The sequence below is a fragment of the Ursus americanus genome, chromosome 5, assembly GCF_024610735.1.
Source record: "Ursus americanus isolate L20-20 chromosome 5, mUrsAme1.1.p, whole genome shotgun sequence".
Classification (NCBI taxonomy): domain Eukaryota; kingdom Metazoa; phylum Chordata; class Mammalia; order Carnivora; family Ursidae; genus Ursus; species Ursus americanus.
Genome location: NC_142131.1, coordinates 27,172,005 through 27,190,424, shown reverse-complemented (window position 1 = coordinate 27,190,424; position 18,420 = coordinate 27,172,005). Strand labels below are relative to the sequence as shown.

At 43.6% G+C, this 18,420-nt stretch overlaps 1 protein-coding gene across 2 annotated transcripts in view; it reads right to left on the bottom strand.

The window, feature by feature from the left end:
- Positions 1 to 18,420, bottom strand: part of SERINC5 (serine incorporator 5) — a 101,127-nt gene that overhangs the window by 8,082 nt on the left and 74,625 nt on the right. For both annotated transcript variants that reach the window (XM_087862036.1, XM_045796387.2), the window contains 4 exons: positions 14,441 to 14,652; positions 12,015 to 12,110; positions 8,508 to 8,634; positions 2,645 to 2,711 (listed from right to left, as the gene is read on the bottom strand). In XM_087862036.1, the coding sequence (XP_087718162.1) occupies positions 2,645 to 2,711; positions 8,508 to 8,634; positions 12,015 to 12,110; positions 14,441 to 14,652 (502 nt within the window). The remainder of the gene's footprint in view (positions 1 to 2,644; positions 2,712 to 8,507; positions 8,635 to 12,014; positions 12,111 to 14,440; positions 14,653 to 18,420) is intronic.

The following is an 18,420-nucleotide window of genomic DNA, read 5'->3' as shown; positions in this document are numbered from 1 at the left end:
TCCTCCTCTCCCACTCCCTCTGCTTGTGTTCCCTCTCTCGCTGGCTGTCTCTCTCTCTCTGTCAAATAAATAAAATCTTTAAAAAAAAAAAAGATCTAGGCATGGGAGGTCTAGAAGGCAGTGGAGCTGGCAGAATCAGAAATGGTAAAGCTGGGGCGCCTGGGTGGCACAGCGGTTAAGCGTCTGCCTTCGGCTCAGGGCGTGATCCCGGCGTTCTGGGATCGAGCCCCACATCAGGCTCTTCCGCTATGAGCCTGCTTCTTCCTCTCCCACTCCCCCTGCTTGTGTTCCCTCTCTCGCTGGCTGTCTCTATCTCTGTCGAATAAATAAATAAAATCTTAAAAAAAAAAAAGAAAAAAAAAAAGAAATGGTAAAGCTAAGAGCTCTGGAAGCAGGAGGCCCACCTACATTTCCTATGAAATCAGGCTGCTGAACTGTCTGCCTCTACGGAGGCAGGGGTGCTGGGGACCGGGATAGATGGATGGGATGCTTTCCTTTGAAGAGTCTTTGGCACATTTTAAATTTTGTACCATGTTTCTGACCTACTCAAAACAATAAACTAATAAAAAAATTGGATTATGAAAAATTAATACATGATTTCATAAAGACTCTGGTAAACAGAGTAAGAAACATTACATATTGGAGCACCTGGGTGGCTCCGTCGGTTGGGCATCTGACTTCGGCTCAGGTCATGATCCCGGGGTCCTGGGATCGAGTCCCGCATTGGGCTCTTGGCTCAGCGGGGAATCAGGATCCCTGCTTCTCCCTCTGCCATTCCCCCTGCTTGTGCTTTCTCTCTTTCACTCTCAAATAAATAAACAAAATCTTCAAAAAAAAAAAAAAAAGAAAGAAAGAAACATTATACATAGCAAGACCAGCTGGGAAGTCCTGGGTCCCTGGCACTTTCTGGCTGACAGTATTTTTACTAGAAAGAACACAGAGCCAGGGATAAGGACATAAGAGCTCGAGCCTTCATCTCATTTATGCACCTCCAGGCCAAGCCCCGGTTTCCCTACTACATCAGGGACACTCCTTGGATCAGAATCTTGGATCAAGTTGACACAGTCTAAGATTCACTGATCATTCAGAGGGCTCAAGACATGGTACCCTGGGGTCCTGGTTCTTCTGAAGCATAACTTAGCATAAGAAACTACTAACTCTCTCCTTCAAAGGTATATCCTGTGAAACGTGATGCAAGGACAGCAAACCAACTTCCGTTTTGCATGCTCCCCAGTTCAGAAAAAAACACTGGGACATTTTCCGTAGAATGAGAAGGAAAACATCCTCTTAAATCTAATGCAGAGACGTGCTGTTCTGTGCGTTTGCACGCTACACAATAGGAATATTGAAGCCGGAGCGCACCCGCTCCACAGGTGGTCACCCGGCCGTGGTGAGAACAAACGCCTGCCTTCTAGAGACCATTCTCTTCTGTGTAAGAAGCAGTAACCTATTCAGACTCAGCCCAGCTTTCTCCTTTTTTAAGGGACAGAAAGAGCTGTTGAATGCCTCTGGCAGACTGACAACCCTTCATAATGTTCACTATCTCCAGGTCAGGTGCAGGAAAGACCGTCCCCAGCGACCCAGCTGCAGAGAAGAGTGTCCATGTTTGGACAGACACCAGGGCTCCTCCATCCAGGGAAAGCTACGAGGACACGGTCTGGGGCTGGGGGCGGCAGCAGGGCCAGGAGCTGGCAGCTGAGCTCTCGGGTAGCAGTGCTCAGGAACATGGACTCTGGAGCCAGAGTACACAGGTCACATGCCAGCAAATCAGAAGTTTAAGTAACTTTTCTGTCTCTCCCCTCTGTAAAAACGGAGATAAAGCGCTCGCTGGGTTTTTATGAGGATGAAATGCAATCACAAATATAATGCTTAGCACAGAGCCGGGCACGTAGCAAGTGCTGTTAAGTCTCAGCCATCATTGGAATCCCGTGTTCCTTCCGTTCTTGGGGTCAGGGCTGAGTCTTTTCCTGGCTGCCTCCATGGGATTAGCCCTTTTCTCACCTTGGTGGATGTTCCACTGAGGGCCCCAGCAAAAGACTTTTGCACAAGTAAGGAAATAACAGACATTCTGCTGACCACTGGGCATCTGCTAACCACCCTGATTCTCCGGACCCCTACTGTTCCCAGCTCCTTACCCAGTGAAGTGCCCACCTGGGGGAACTGAGGCAGCTAAATAAGCTCACGTGTAGGCAATGCTCAGCAGTGCGGCATGGAGCAGATGCTTGCCCCGTCCCTTCGCCATCTTTTTTCCTCCTTCAGAACAGCTATTACCCATAACCTCATGGTCACACTATGTATGAAGGACACAGACAGGTGTAACACAGAAGAAGGGACTGGAAGTTAAAACACACACACACGGAAGGAAACCGCAGCGAGCAGCCCGACAAAGCTAACCAGGCCTTGGGTGGGTGATGGGCAGCAATGCCACACTGGAGGCTAATTTTGCTGGAGGAAAATCAAAGATTCAGTTTAATCCCGTCGCATCTAAAAGACATTGTTTTTTTCTGTACAAAAACTGGATTCTTTCCTGAGAAAAATGGGATCATGGAATGCAGATCAATAAAGATGCAAACAGACAGAAAGAGCCCTCTTGAAAAATGGGTCTTCTGAGATGAAGCAGGACAAGGGAAGGAAATGAACTTACTTCTAGTTCAGGAGCTGCGTATCGCCCCTGCAGGGCATCAGAACTTGACCTTGTCGTTGATGTCAAGCTAAGAAACAAACAAACACACGTTACATCCCATCAGAGGAAGGGCAGAGCCGCCTGGCCAGAGCTCTCAGGAGAGGCTCACGGCACCCTCCAGTTCCGGCTCCTTACAAAGAAGTCGCCTGTTTCAATATCCCACTTTACCCCAAAACCGACTGACCAATTCTACAGTTGATGTCTTTTTACATAGACTGCATTAGATCATTTTAAGCAAAGAGAAGTTTGTCGATAAAGAAGTAAGATATCTTTCGGTCCTATTATCTTGGTTTTCACTCTCCTCCCTCCAACACCAAGCCAAAAGGATTTTCTGATTTTCCTTTTATCTTTCCCCAACTTTTGAGTAGTCTCACTTAGAAGGGATCAAAACCAAGGAAAGAACCCAGAGACAGCATTAAAAAAAAAAAAAAAGCAAGGGCATGGAAAGCAAAGATCACAGCTATTTACTGTGATAACCAGCCTCTCACGGAACAAGGTTTTCTGTTTGGAAATTCAACAGAGTGGCTGTCAGTGTGATTAAAAAAAAAAAAAAATTCTTCCCACCATTCTCCCTATACCCAGAGAGCTTATAAAATCTGGCTTATAGGGGTAAAAAAGGCATTTCTTCTGGGGAGAAAAAGGGAACATTTTAAGCAAATGGAAATATATACACTCCTCAGGGTTCCAGGTAACTCTATTAATTCATTTAGCAAATATTTACTGAGGGCCTATGTCAGGACCTGTTCTAAGTCCTGGGGACTCAGTGAAAAAGACAACAATCCCTAACCTCTAGCACGCAAGCATCCTCTGTGCCAGCCTGGGGGCGGGTGGGGGCGTGGCCATGGGAGAAGTGGAATTAGTAGACTCATTTCAACCAAATAAACCCCACGAGGCAACACTGCCTTCTCTGCTCCTTCTCATCCTTTCTCGAAGAGAGAAGAGATCAATGAAATGCAAATAAACGATAAAAAGCCTTCCTCACAAAAAGGTCCTCTGGGATCCAAGCACATCGCTTCTTTCATGGGCCACTCAAGTCCAATAGCATCACTTTCACTTCTGCTCGGAACGGATGGATGCTGACCGAGGCCCAACCGCTCCTGATTCCTGACTTCGAGCCTCATCAGAGGAATTTTAGAGATACTTCCCAATGGCGGTGCACCCAAGAAACACATACACCTCGCCCCTGCATGTAAGAGCGTGCTGTATTTTCCACGTGTGAATTATGATTTAATATAGCACATCATTTCCGTGAAGGAAAATGTAACTTTTTAGAAAAAGATCGATTATCTGTGATTTGCACCTAAAAGATGATATTCCTTCTTTAAAAAGGTTAGAAAAAATACTGCACTTTTTAAAGATTTTATTTATTTATTTGAGAGAGAATGAGAGAGAGAGAGCATGAGCTGCGAGAGGGTCAGAGGGAGAAGCAGACTCCCTGCTAAGCAGGGAGCCCGATGCGGACTCTACCCTGGGATTCCAGGATCATGACCTGAGCCAAAGGCAGCTGCTTAACCAACTGAGCCACCCAGGTGCCCAAATACTGCACTTTTGTAAATTCTTTGGAAAAAAATGGTTTTAAGAAAAACAAGCTTTTGATTGTGGCACCTCTGTCACCTTCCTTCCATCATCAGAGAGCATTAAATAGGGAAGCTTTTGGTCTTATTTCCAAATACCTGTATTCAATTACTCAGCCATCAAAAAAACCAGAATCTCACCATTTGTAATGTCGTGAATGAACTAGAGGGTATTATGCTAAGCGAAATAAATCAGTCAGAGAAAGACAATTATCATATGATCTCACTCATATGTGGCATTTAAGAAACAAGACAGAGGATCATAGGGGAAGGGAAGGAAAAATAAAACAGGATGAAGTCAGGGAGGAAGGCAAACCATAAGAAACATATAGGAAACTATAGGAAACAAACTGAGGGTTGCTGGAGGGGAGGGAGTGGGGGATGGGGTGACTAACTGGGTGATGGGCATCAAGGAGGCCGTGTGATATAATGAGCACTGAGTGTTATATACGACTGATGAATCACTGACCTCTACCTCTGAAACTAATAATGCATTATATATTAATTGAATTTAATTTTGAAAATACATAAATAAATACCTGTATTCAGTTCATCATTAATGACAGAGGACTTCTACAAGTAGATGCCACTATAAAATATTATAATTCAGTCATGGCCTCCACCCACAAAATACTCTTCTTGCAATTACCAAGGAAATATTGTTTTTACAAATGCCTTAAAAGCCTAGGACATTCTTAGTGTCTGCATTCTATCACTCAGATCCCTCTGTTTGGTGAGTGCAAGACATGTTGCTAAACAACAATTCCCGGATTACGCAGAACCTCTTCCCTTCCAGGGCTAAGGCAGGAGCAACTTTCACCTACTGCTTCTTGTGGGGTGTGAAGAGGACTGACCGCATTTGGTTGGGACAGGGCTTCACCGTACCCACAAGTCATAGCCCGTTGACTATCTTTAGCCCCCACTCACAAGAAACCAGCAGTTCCTTGCAGTTATTGTGACAAACAAAAAACTGTCGTTCCCCCCACCCCCCGCCATGCCCAGGGCCTCTTCCATATTGGCAGAATGATTCAAAAATGCAGGTGGCTCTCTGCACCTGCTTCAGCTGCTTTGGGACCTGCCAAACTTCCCTAAAGAAAATCTCTAGAGAGCACATCCAGACTTTTCTGTTGGGGAACACAGATTCTGCTCCCTGACAAACTTACAGGGCCCTTGGGAGATCTCATGACGATTCCCACCCTTTGTGTGAAGTTCACTTCATCATGTTCCCGATGCACAGTGTAACTGGTGACTCACAGCTCCCAAAGGAGACCACAGTCCTATGTGAACTGGGGGGAGGCCTTGACATGCCCCCTAATGCACAGCCAGGAAGATTTCTAGATGGTAGGTGAGGGAGCAGCAGGATTCTCAAAATAAAGCTTGTATACTCCTCCTCCATGTTTTTTTTTTCTCTTAACTTGTCCTCCTTTCTTAAATAAAGGTAGCAGACACAGAACACACCAAAAGAATAGATACCATGATTTGCCAACTCTTCTTAGTTTAAGCCAATCTTCTCTCCAATTCTGTCTTACCAACCTTGTACTCATTTGTACACGGTCTACCCTATTGCCATGAATGTTTCATTTTGAATTAGCAAGTTGTTTGACATTTAATAAAGAGTCCTAGTTTTTCCAATTTTATATTCAAATTCCTAAACATTTAGATAATAATTATTTGCCTCATAAGCATAGTTAAAACTGAAACGGCCAGGACCACTATAGCACAAGTACCTCCTAATAATAAAATGAGGCAAGTCATCCAGCTTATCCTTGTACCTCAGTGAAGCACCTTACTCCAAATAATCCCAGGGGAAAAATGACTACGAACCTGCCTCTCCCAGCACTCTAAAAGGAAACTCAAGGAGGGTGGGGTTGGCTGGCTCCAGGTGAGGAGATAGCGCAGTAAGCCTTCTAGGACCTTACAAAGAAGTTAACCCCAAACCCAAGCAATCTTGGGACTTTCAGTGAAAACATGTAACGTTCACACTACGCCATCTTCAGGCTTCCTACAATTTCTATCAAGAATTCTAGATATTCCTGGGCACCCAGCTGACTCAGTCAGAAGAGCATGCAACTCTTCATCTGGGGGTTGTGAGTTCAAGCCCCATATTGGGTGTAGAGATTACCTAAAAATAAAAATAAAAAAAAAAATAAATAAAAGAATTCCAGATATAACTTTAAAAAAAAAAAAGGATGGGGCTCCTGGGTGGCTCAGTTGGTTCAGCATCTGCCTTCGGCTCAGGTCATGATCCCAGGGTCCTGGGATCGAACCCTGCGTCGGGCTCCCTGCTCAGCAGGGGAGTCTGCTTCTCCCTCTGCCTCTGCTGCTCCCCCCTGCTCGTGCACGCTCTCTCCCTCTCTCAAATGAATAAAATCTTTTAAAAAATAATAAAAATAAAATACAGTTGTGTTTATATATACAGAAAAAAATCACCGCTGTCTTATAGTGAGGTACCATTTGTTTGTTTTTGTATCACTAAAAAACCCACACAGATATTTGACAGAATAAAATCATCTGTTTTTGTGGGTTGCTGAATGCCTGATCACACATGAGAAAAAGTGTTTGCTGCTTAGATAAAACAGGGCTGAGATTTGCTACTCAGTATGTGGACAGACCTACCACTTGGGGCTACCTGGCAGCATGGAATTTTCACCCCGTCAGATTTTCACTGCCACTCATGAGTGAGAGATAAGAAAACCTCACCTCTTTTGGAATTCAGGGGCTCCAGTGGAGGCTGGTGTAACTGGTTTGATATTCCCAAAGGAGAACAATTTTCAAAACTGACCGTAGCTCCTTGAAATCTGTTTAAGTGCCAATAACCGGTGTTGCTGAATGCTAGTCATTAGGCTGCGACACCGTGGTGCTGCTGGAAGCGGGGGACGGAAAGCAGCATCCACACAAGGGGGGCCCTGCACGAACCTGGAAGCTCCGGGGGCGCTTGTGTGATACGGGGCCTCATTAGTCATCTACTTTCTCCTCACATAATTCACAATATTTTTTACATGCCAATAGAGAAAAAAACTGAGGGATAAATGATGGAATTAGCCATGCTGCTGCCATTTCCCCCTGAAGCCCAATAAAAACAGACTCAGGAAGGAAAAGCTTACTCAGAAAAAGAAGAGCTGAGAATCAGCATTCACAATTTGGGCGGCTTCATGGTTTTCCTGACAACATTCACTGACTTGGGCCCAAATCCCACCCACTGCTTTGGGTCTAGTTGGTATGCAGCGAACAACTATGGAATTAACAAAAAGGAAAGGCCAGACGTGGTCACCGAGGTCCTTTCCGCTGCAAGGAGGATCTGCCACTGGGTCGGGGACAGTGTGAGAACCAATGTTATGGAACCCTCACTGGGACAACCACCGGCAACCAAGCAAGCACTTCGTGGCCTGACACGTGACTGAGAAAGTACCCAGTTCCTGCGTCTCCAAAACGTCTGCCTACAGGTCCCCCTCTAACAGGAGGGAGTGTGAGAGGTATACGAGACAACACCAGCCTGCACAGAAAGACATCGTATTTACATAAGCTAAACGCCCAGGGTTCTTCCGTTTCCGCCACAGGAAGGCCGTAATACACCTATGACAAGTCGAAATTTTTATACATTGAAACATAACAAATAAAACATAAAACCCCAAAGTAAAACCTATCCATGGAAAGGTCATCGCCAAAGAGAAGCTTAATTATCAGTGAAATATGTACTCAGAATCAGTAACTAAGCATTTCTACCCGTTACTTTTCTTCCTCGGGCAATCTCTTAAACATTCCAAATAAAGGTGGCACCAACCCCACCACGAACGAGCATGTGAAATACAGCTTTAACAGCACTGTGGGTTTCAGCATAAAAGAAAAGGGACGTTTCCTGTCTTTCTTGGGCCAAGCACAAAATGACCGTGTATGTACTGCTTTGTACTCTATCCATCAGCAGCAGAACAAGTGGTATTTCCCGTGGATCAGAAAGCTGCCAAACGCACTGGCACATACCATTTCTCCCCCACTTTGTACTCCCTCGCCCTCCAATACTGCTTTAGCGACTAGTGTGCAACCCTTTCCTCAAGGGTGGCGATGTGCTGCAGACCTAGTATAGTTACCCGTATAAATACGAGTAAGGAGAATGAAGTCCGAACACTGAAGTCGGAGGCTGTGACACGCGCTTTTTACTTCAAGCTACTTTCCCTCTTCCTCAGATGGGATTTGTTTTCGCCGTTGCTAAAGCTTACTTACATTTTTCTCTGTAAGTATCTGCTAAGACTTACCATGAATATAAGATGCACACGAACAAGAGAGTGGTGCCCAGTCCAGTAACCAGGTTTTCGTCTCTGTACAGGTCCTGACCAAAGTCTGGCACGCAGATCGTCACATTCTTGCCGTGCTCATCTAGCGCTTACAAGGAAAAACAAAGTAATCACAGTTAATTGGAAAAGCCTGTTGTAGCTCACGGACGCATTCACTTGGGGAAAATTCGGGTAGCTTAGAAGAGTGAAGGCTTATCGTTGGAAACTTCTCTATATCTACGGTCCCACTGAACTCAGACTAGATTGCTGCTATTTCAAAGCACCCCCCCCCACCCACGCAGCCTCTTCGAACAAGACCCTCAGATTCCAGCTGAGTGCCACACGGTTCCTCCGTGCCGTAGGGTCTCGCTCTTTTCAGTACTCTTCAAACACGTGTGAAAAGTAAAACGAGACCCATTTTTCAGTTGACTGGGCAGGCTCTGAACAGAGGTAGTATGCAGACATTCTTGAGTTTCCGCCGTGTCTGTCCTCTCTGGAAGCGTGTCGAGGCTACGCAACAACCAAATACGTATGGCGGCACGATTGCCGCCTGGTCCAAAGCCTCTACCCGGATGCGAAGTCCCTTTACTGTCAGGAAGAGGATGGTCGTGATGCCATTATCCTTTGCTTACTTCTTACCTCCTGTCCCAGGAAGGGTCTCCCATTATGGTCCCTTTCTCTACACTTTCTTTTTTTCTTTAAGTTTTTATTTTTAAGGGGACGTCTGGGTGGCTCAGTCGGTTAAGTGCCTGCCTTGGGCTCAGGTCATGATCCTGGAGTTCCAAGCCTGAGCCCCACGTCAGGTTCCCTGCTCAGTGGGAAGTCTGCTTCTCTCTCTCCCTACCTTCCCCCCGCAACAGCTTGTGTTCTCTCTCCTCACTCTCTCTCTCAAACACGTAAACAAAAATCTCAAAAAAACCCAAAAAACGAAAGAAGATTTTATTTTTAAGTAATCTCTATACCCAACAAAGGGCTTGAACTCACAACCCCAAGATCAAGAGTCACATACTCTACCAACTGAGCCAGCCAGGCACTACCCCTCTAAATTTTGTTTTAAAAAATATATATGTCTTGTTTCTTTTTTGTTTCTTTTTATTGATCTGGTCTGTAAATGTACTAAATCTACAGTGCTAATAAAAAAGTCAGTTTATTTATAAACAGGGGAATTACTTAAGGAGAAGTTCCATTCTCAATGATACTGTAGTATGTATTAAGTCCATTTGTTACTATCGTGCACAAAAGCTCTGTTTACAAGGGAACAATACAAACATATCATTTTGTTCACTGTATTTAATAGGTGTAACTGGTTAATAGTTACTGAATCACGATGTAAAGAAATGTGACAATATTCAGGTATGTGCTTTCTGAGAGTTTCAAATTACAGTCTAAGGACATTGCTGACACCCACAGAAGAGAATAAAACTACCCAGGCAAAGGTGGGGGGAAAAATAGCGTGTGTGGGTCGCCTGGCAGGCTCAGTCGGTAGAACATGTGACTCCTGATCTCAGGGTCATGAGGTCAAGCCCCACGTTGGGCATGGAGCCTACTTTTAAAAAAATGAATAATAAAAATAAGGGCTAAACACAAACACATGCAACTCTTGATCTCAGAGTTGTGAGTTCAAGCCCCACACTGGGTGTAGAGACTACTTAAAAATAAAATCTCTTAAAAAAAAAAAAAAGGTTTAAAAAAAATAGTGTGTGACCTGGGAACACCCTGATGTTTTCTGATTTCTTAAAAATTTCAAGAGCTGGGGTGCCTGGGTGGCTCAGGTGGTTAGGCGTCCAACTCTTGATTTTGGCTCAGGTCATGATCTCCGGGTTGTGAGATCAAGCCCCACATCAGGCTTCACGCTGGGCATGGAGCTTGCTTGGGATTCTCTCTCTCCCTCACCCTCTCCCCCCTCCCTAAATAAACAAATAAAATAAAACCCCTTTTACAAACACGCACATTCTAAGTATTAGAAGACAGACTACAATTATTACTGGCACCCACATTTGAGACAACAAAAATAACTGTGTGTGCTGTGGTGTAAGGAATCTTTATTCTTAGGCCAATGAAAAAAAATTTTTTAACTGACCAAAATATGAACTTTTCTATTTAAGTAGTACCACCTAAAATTAAAAGTAAATTTTCTGTTAATTATAAGTGATACCTGCCATTTAAGAGAAAAACACTCTAGCCAAAAACCTCATTACGTTAAAACCGAAATTAATAGTTGTAAAAGAAAGCCTTAAAGAAACTAGACCTAAGCAAACACAGAGTCAAGATAGGGCTATTTAAAAAAAAAAAAAAATTAAATCCAGGATAGACTATACTTAATATGACCTAAAACTGTATCACTTTGCACAATAAATAGTTAAAAGACAAGACTCATACACATAATAGCATGTATACAAAACTTTCAGAATTATCTTTGCATTTACTTTCTACATTTAAAAAAGGAAAACACCTTTAATTTCCTATTCCAGAGAAAAGATAGCACATTTATTTAACTTGATTTATACATGATCAAATGTACCCAAACATACACACATTTATATATACTTATGTGTATATACATTATACATTTATATACACATTTATATATCACAAAAGTGATACAGACGGGGAAATATAATGAGTTCAGAAATCAAAATAAGAAATGGTCTTTTGGTCTTTTACTGGCAAGGGGCTCAGATAACAACAATTCATAATATAATAGGGCTCTTACAGTTCTCAAATAATCATTACAACCACTCTACAATAATAATAGCTAACCCTTATAGCGTACCCACGACCCGCCAGGAACATATATGTTCATACACACATACACACTCATTGAATTCTTTAAAAACCACCCTATAAAATAGGAATCTTATTTAATTACCTTGTTAAAATAATAATTAGAATCCTTAAAGACAAGGTATCTAGGCAGAGAGAGGTAAATAACCTTCTACAAGTTATTGAAATGGCAGAACCAAGCTATAAACCCAGGAGGTCTGACTCCCAAGCTCATGCATGTTCTGTTGTCTCTAGAAATAAACATTATTTAAGAAGCGGAATTCAAGGTCACACAGTCAGCCAGTGTTAGAGCTGGGCTCAAATCCTGTCTCCTGCTTCCCACTCCCACGTTCTTCCCACTCTCTCTTACAGTCAGAGAGATGACCACCTAAACAAAAGTAAATTAATAACCAACGAAAAAGACAATGCAAAATAAGCAAAACACAATAATGTTCCTTGAAAACACAGAGCAGGAAAATGCAGATTAGGCCCCAAAGCAAACTCAACAGCCCATCTTTGTTCCTGTCTGAGAAGACTCAGAAGAAGAAATTTTCATTTTCATATCAGACGTTAAGGACTTTATTTAGTGAAAAATCTAGATCATCTCTTCTGATTTATTGCATCTTTGACATTCTAAACAACAGCTCAGTAAAGACATATTCCTTCCTCCACAATGAAATACTCACACAGCAAACACGCACTCCCTAAGAAGGCAGGCTGGCTTACCTACTTCTACAGGTTTGCTGGACAGAGCCGAGAAAGTGAGATACGTCACGTAGCAGCTTATGAGCCCTGACTGTAGTAACCCCGAATGGGGCTGTCCTGGAAAATCAAAGTGACAGATTTTAACACAGTGTTTTAAATTTCAAAAATATGAAAGCCTAAAAAAATAGGTGCCCATCCCCAAATGATACTCCTCAAACTTGGGCCCCCATCTTTAAAGGAAAGAAGAGGTCAATAACATTTTCCAAACAACACTAAAAAGACAGGGAAGGGGATGGAATTATACACTGAGCTTAACTGTGTTATTTTAGAGAAGCCAGGTTCTGCCGAGTTCTCCACCACCACGTTATTTTAAAAAGAGCTGTACTTAAACATACTGCCTAGTCCTGAGGTTCGTGAACACTAGCTCTTAAATCTTCAGACCTCAGAAGAAAATTCACCATCATTATTTGTGAGACCACGTGGCTTAGTGAAGAAAATGGGAGACAGATTTCATAGGGCATGGATTCCAGATTTTCCAAAGCCATCAGACACTTAAAGGCCATGATAGTGGAAAAAAGCTCGATCTATCAATACACCAAAAAAAGAAAACCCAAAAACCTTTGGGAATACCAGTTCAGGTCAAAGAAGAAGGCACTAGGGCTCAGCATTCATTGAGGGAAGAGCTTTCATATGTTATAGTATTTAAATTAAACTGCTTCAATCATTCAGAGTAACCAGGATATGACAAAAAGGATTTATCATTTGTTGGTGGAATTTTCAACCACCTGCCTACACGAAAGGATTTTGTTCATCCAGTCTTCCTTCTGATTAAATTTGTTTCGAGTTTTAATTACTAAATTGTACTACCAGGGAGCCTGGGTGGTTCAGCCAGTTAAGCGTCTGCCTTCAGCTTGGGTCATGATCCCAGGGTTCTGGGATTGAGCCTCACATCAGGCTCCCTGCTGATCTGGAAGTCTGCTTCTCCTTCTCCCTCTGCCTCCCACTCATGCTTGCCCCCCCCAAAATAAATAAAATCTTTAAAAAATAAATAAATAAAAATAAAATAAATTGTACTAACCAATAAAGCTTTAGAAATAGTCTTTTATAATGTTGCTCTTTGGCATGGGAATAAGATTAACTTTAGCAACTAATGGCATTAAACCAAATATTTCAAAATATTATAACTATTTTAAAAAATAGGATTTAACCCAAATGGCAGTTTAATCTGAATACTAGTATGTTTTAGGAAATTCTTAACTGATCAGTTAAAGGGACTAGGAGATTAGGACTCTCAATTTCAGTAATGTACTTGAAATTTTCAGTACCAGAAAACCTTTAAATTACTCAATACTAGTTCACTTTTTTTAAAGTTTATTTACTTAATTTTGTAATCTCTATACCCAACATGAGACCTGAACTCATGACCCCGAGATCGAGAGTCACACACTGTTCTAATTGGGATGGAGTCAGCCAGGCACCCAAAGACTGGTTCACTTTTTAAATCACCATTTTAGAAATGATTTGAGGGGCTACAAATTACTGGCCACCTTTTCCTTTTCCTATTAGAAACCTGGATATCATTTGCATTTCATCACCTGTAGAGTAAGATACCTTCAAGAAAATTAGACCATGAATACTTCTTTCTATAAGCAAAGGTGGTATTCTGGCTTAAGACATCAGAAATTGTTTATAAAAGAGAACTCAAGCCTGTACTTTCTAAAGCACTTTCAAATCCCATTATTTCTTTCTTTTCGCCTTTGTGGGTTTTTTGTTTGTTTTTAAGTAAGCTCTATGCCCAACGTGGGGCTCGAACTCATGACCCCGAGATCAAGAGTCACATGCTCTACTGACTGAGACAGGCGCCCCTCCTCCATTTGTCTTTGAAACAACCTTGAGCCAGGAAGGTTTACAGATTTCTGTTGGCTTTGCTGAGAAAGGACTTGGGCCTGAGGAAGGTTAGCTCGTGGGGCCAGCTGCTGGCTCAGCTAGACTGGATTTCCTGCTTCCTGACTCCTAGACCACACGGTCCCTGACTTCTGACCCAGAGGCCTTGGGTGAAAGATGAGTCCAGAAAGAGCTCCTTCTGGAGCCTTCTCATTCAAGTTTTACACAGGGATTATAGGGAAGAACTGAATATATATTCAAGCCATCTTCCATTTAACGGCTCCTTGTAATACATTATTTAATAATGGTAGCATCTATCTTCCTATTTATTGACTTCACTATGTTCACATCTCTCTTGACAGGGGGCGTGCCAACTATCACATTCAGCCCAAGTGTGCGACATGAAGAGGAGACTGCAGTCCCACCCTTCCTCTGGCCGACCTGTCCACGGTAAATTAAGGAAAAGACCATAATTTAAAAACACAACTAAAAACATGAGGTTTTGCTCAAATTTACACACAACAACATATAAATAAGGAGGAAGGGAAAAAAACTGTGCTTACGATTTTGGACGCAGGGCAAGATGGCTACCACTGAAATGAGCAGACACAGGCCCCCGTTCAGCCCCAGGAGAATTTTGTTTTCCAGGCAGCCTTCTTTCTGGGTATAAAACACCGCCATCAAAATCAAGCCCCCGGCGGCCACGGAGTACATGACGAGTGTCACGAACGCCAGAGCGGCGTACCACAGCTTGTTGGTAGCCGTGCCTGCAGTCCTGTTTCTCCACGAGCGGGGAGGGGGGGGGGGAGAGAAGACAAGTCCATGAAGCCCCCGCTCTCCGACCACACTCACCGGCCCGCAGGCTTTCAGGGCGCTCTCAGGCCCAGGCCGTCACACACCCGGTCGTCCCGAACACCGACCCTCTCACCACAGTGACACACCAGCCAAGGCAGGAGGTGCAGGTAAAACACGCAGACCAGTCTCGGGTCAGGCTCAGAACGTTTTCCAAGCACTAAAGCATTCTGGTTTTATGTGTGTTCAGCAACCAGAAAATGCACACCCACAGACCGGACCCCCCCCCCCCATTCTGAATAGGAAGTACCCTGGGGTCGGCTTCGGCAGGTCTTAAAAAACAGTGGCTCGTAGACGGCGTTCTCCTCACGTGTTCCCACTGCACACGGAGCCCGCACGTGCCGCCGCCTCTCCTCAGGGAGAGAAGCAGCAAGCGACCCTCACTCACAGAAACCCTGGCTGGCCTCGGCCCCTTCAGCGCTCTGCGGCACAGGGGCACCTACAGTGGTACTGCCTCCCCAAAACCATGCCACGCACATGAAGGGACACTGGGAGGAGGATAAAAGCCGCTAGGAAAGGAGGAGAAATTCTCATGGGATTTACAATAAGAAACTTAAAGAAGAGAGATTAATTTGCTTTCTAGTTTATATAAATATTAAAAAAGGGACGGGAGAAATAAGTGGTGGTTTAACAACCTATAGAAATTAGAACAACAACAAAAAAGAGCGTTCAAAACCACTAAGGACGGACAAGAGGGAGCATGGAGTGAATCACTGTCATCTGCCTTATGATTAAACGGCCCCATTGTAACCACACGCTAACAAACCTTCACAGAGAAAGCAGCTTGCTTAATGTTTTCACAAAACTGGGAAGTATTCAGGCAACTCAGCTAAAATGTTTTAATTATGAAAAAGTTATTGCAGCCAGAGACAAACAGGGAGGAAAGACAGAAATGATAATGACCATCATATTCCTGAAACCAAGCCAGGCGCTCAATGACCACAGAGTTAGTCTAACATAAAAGGCACACAAAGGAAATGACAAAAAATGAGACTTGAGAAATGAAAGAAAAAAATGCTAAAAGCCAAATGGTAATCAATGACACAGAAACAGAACGCTTCGTTTAGAAAAAGTGAACATGGCTGACCAGTGTGTGGGTGAGGTGGGACTGTTTCTCCCCTGGTCTTCTGGGCTGTTGTTGGCATATGAACGACTTTCTTTCTTTCTCTCTCTTTTTTAAGATTTTATTTATTTATTTATTTGAGAAAGAGAGAAAGAGCACACACAAGCAGGGGGAGGAGCAGAGGGAGAGACAAGCAGAGCCCTCCTCGGGGCGCAGAGCCGGAGGTGGGGCTTGATCCCACGACCCTGAGATCATGACCTGAGCCGAAACCATGAGTCAGACACTTAACCAATTAAGCCACCCAGGCGCCCTGAGAAGAGGAATTTTTTTTTTACAAAAAGAAAACAACTCCTGACTGCAATATTTCTCTCCTGGCTCCCTCCTCCCCCACCATGTCCTCATCACCATCAGCAAAGTCTACGAGTTCCAACTTGGGAACATACCAGATCCTAACTGCTATCATTGTTGCAGCTACAGTCATCTTTTACCTGGATTATCTCCCACAGGCCTCCTTACTTGCAACTCTATCCCTCTCTAATCTTTTCTGGAATTAAAATATACATTGTATCATGTTCTCTGTTTCAAACTCCCGTGATGCCCTTTCATCTCACACAACGACCCCGGAAGCCCAACATGATCTGACCCAATGCCCTCTCCTATCTCACCTCTGGGGCCCACCCCTCAGCACTGGGGTGCAGCACAGAAGATGCCCGTCTGCCCCTCAACAAGCTGGGCATGGGCCCAGCAAAGTCCTGCCTCCATCTCCCCTGCTTCCTTCTGCTTGTGGTTATCTCCCTCACACCTGATCATGAAGCCTTTCCCTGCCCTGCTCTCCCCAAAGCCTGCTCTCTCTCTCTCTCTCTCTATAAACATGATCTACCCCTGCCTCCTGCCCTCCCCAACAGGAGAAGGTAAGCTCCATAGAGCAGGACCTCACTGTGTTCACTGCTCTTCTCCTGCTGCTGAGTGCCTGGCAAAAACAGCTCATTTTTGCAGACATCCCAAATAGGTGCCATGACTTACTTATCTTTATACTCTGGCACACGCTTAACTACTCCCCAGAAATGTGAATAAACACTAAATGGGAAGAAGCACCTGGAAGGAGATGAGAAAAGGATCAGACAACGGGCACAGTGCGCCAACACGCCAGCGCACGGGCGCCAGGGTGGGCGAGTTGGCTGCACTTGGGCTCAGGACTCGGTAACACCCACCACAATGGAAATTACCAATCTAGCACACGCAGAAGTTGGATCTTTGTGAGAAACACCTGAATGTACCTTCTACTTTTTGCTATTTCATTTTTGATAAAGAATTGTCACTTCAAATCGCAAAATTTGAGGTAGAAAGAAAGAAAACATGTTAAACATCTAATGCAACCATATTATTTTGCAGGTGTGGAAACTGAGGTCAGAGAGGCCGAGTAATATGCCTACGAGGAAACAGTGAACTGGAGGAATGGGGGCACGAACACCTGGAGCCTCCTGGTTTCTGGGCCCAGGGCCTCGGTCCTACTACCACTGTGATCTTTTCCTTCTCAAGAAATTTATTGCGAAGAGAAAACAGAGAAGAAAAGGGAAGAAAAAGCACTTTGGTTGTTCCATTAGGAGTGATGTATTATATTTTCTAGACTAACCTTGTAAACAACAGTCTTTGTTAAAAAACATACCCCCCCCAACTAGTAAGTTAGATTAATTTACCTGAAAATACATTATTAGTGATCTTTCTAGCTTAATCCTAATTTTAGGCAGACAAATCAACTATGAATATGTTGACAAAAGGGATTTTGCTGGGGTATTAGCCTCAACACTGAGACAACAGCAACATCACTTGTTACAAAGCTCTTAAGCCACTCTTATTGAGTGGTTTCTGGAAGGATTTCATAGCAGCCAAACTCTTCCAAAATGCCTGTTAAAACTTGGCATCAATAATTAGTCCCAGCAAATGGCTTCAAAATCAATCAAAACAGTAAAATAAGAACTGAAGAAGCACAAGTATTCTCAAGAGAACATACTACTTAATGGGCAAATCAGGCACTCACTATTGAAGATGTTATTATTTTAAAAGTTCCCTATTTTGAAGTATACATTTGAAAATTTTAGGCAAAATTTAGGATGTGCTGTAATCATTTTAAAAACTGACTAAGTATTTGGGAACCTACTCCAATATTTACCAAATTATACAATGATAACACTAGCCTTTCACTCACGCACCTCTTGATTTGTTCTCTAAAGAAACAAAACCAAAACCAAAATAAAACTACTACTACTACCAAGCTGAGGAATGTAATCAGAATGAAAAGAATGAAAAGTATTTTCAGGGGCGCATGGGTGACTCAGTCGGTTAAGCATCTGCCTTTGACTCAGGTCATGATCCCAGGGTCCTCCCAGCAGGGAGCCTGCTCCCTCTGCTTGTGCTCTCTCTCTGTCAAATAAATAAATAAAATCTTTAAAAAAAAGAAAGAGGGGCGCCTGGGTGGCACAGCGGTTAAGCGTCTGCCTTCGGCTCAGGGAGTGATCCTGGCGTTCTGGGATCGAGCCCCACATCAGGCTCCTCCGCTAGGAGCCTGCTTCTTCCTCTCCCACTCCCCCTGCTTGTGTTCCCTCTCTCGCTGGCTGTCTCTATCTCTGT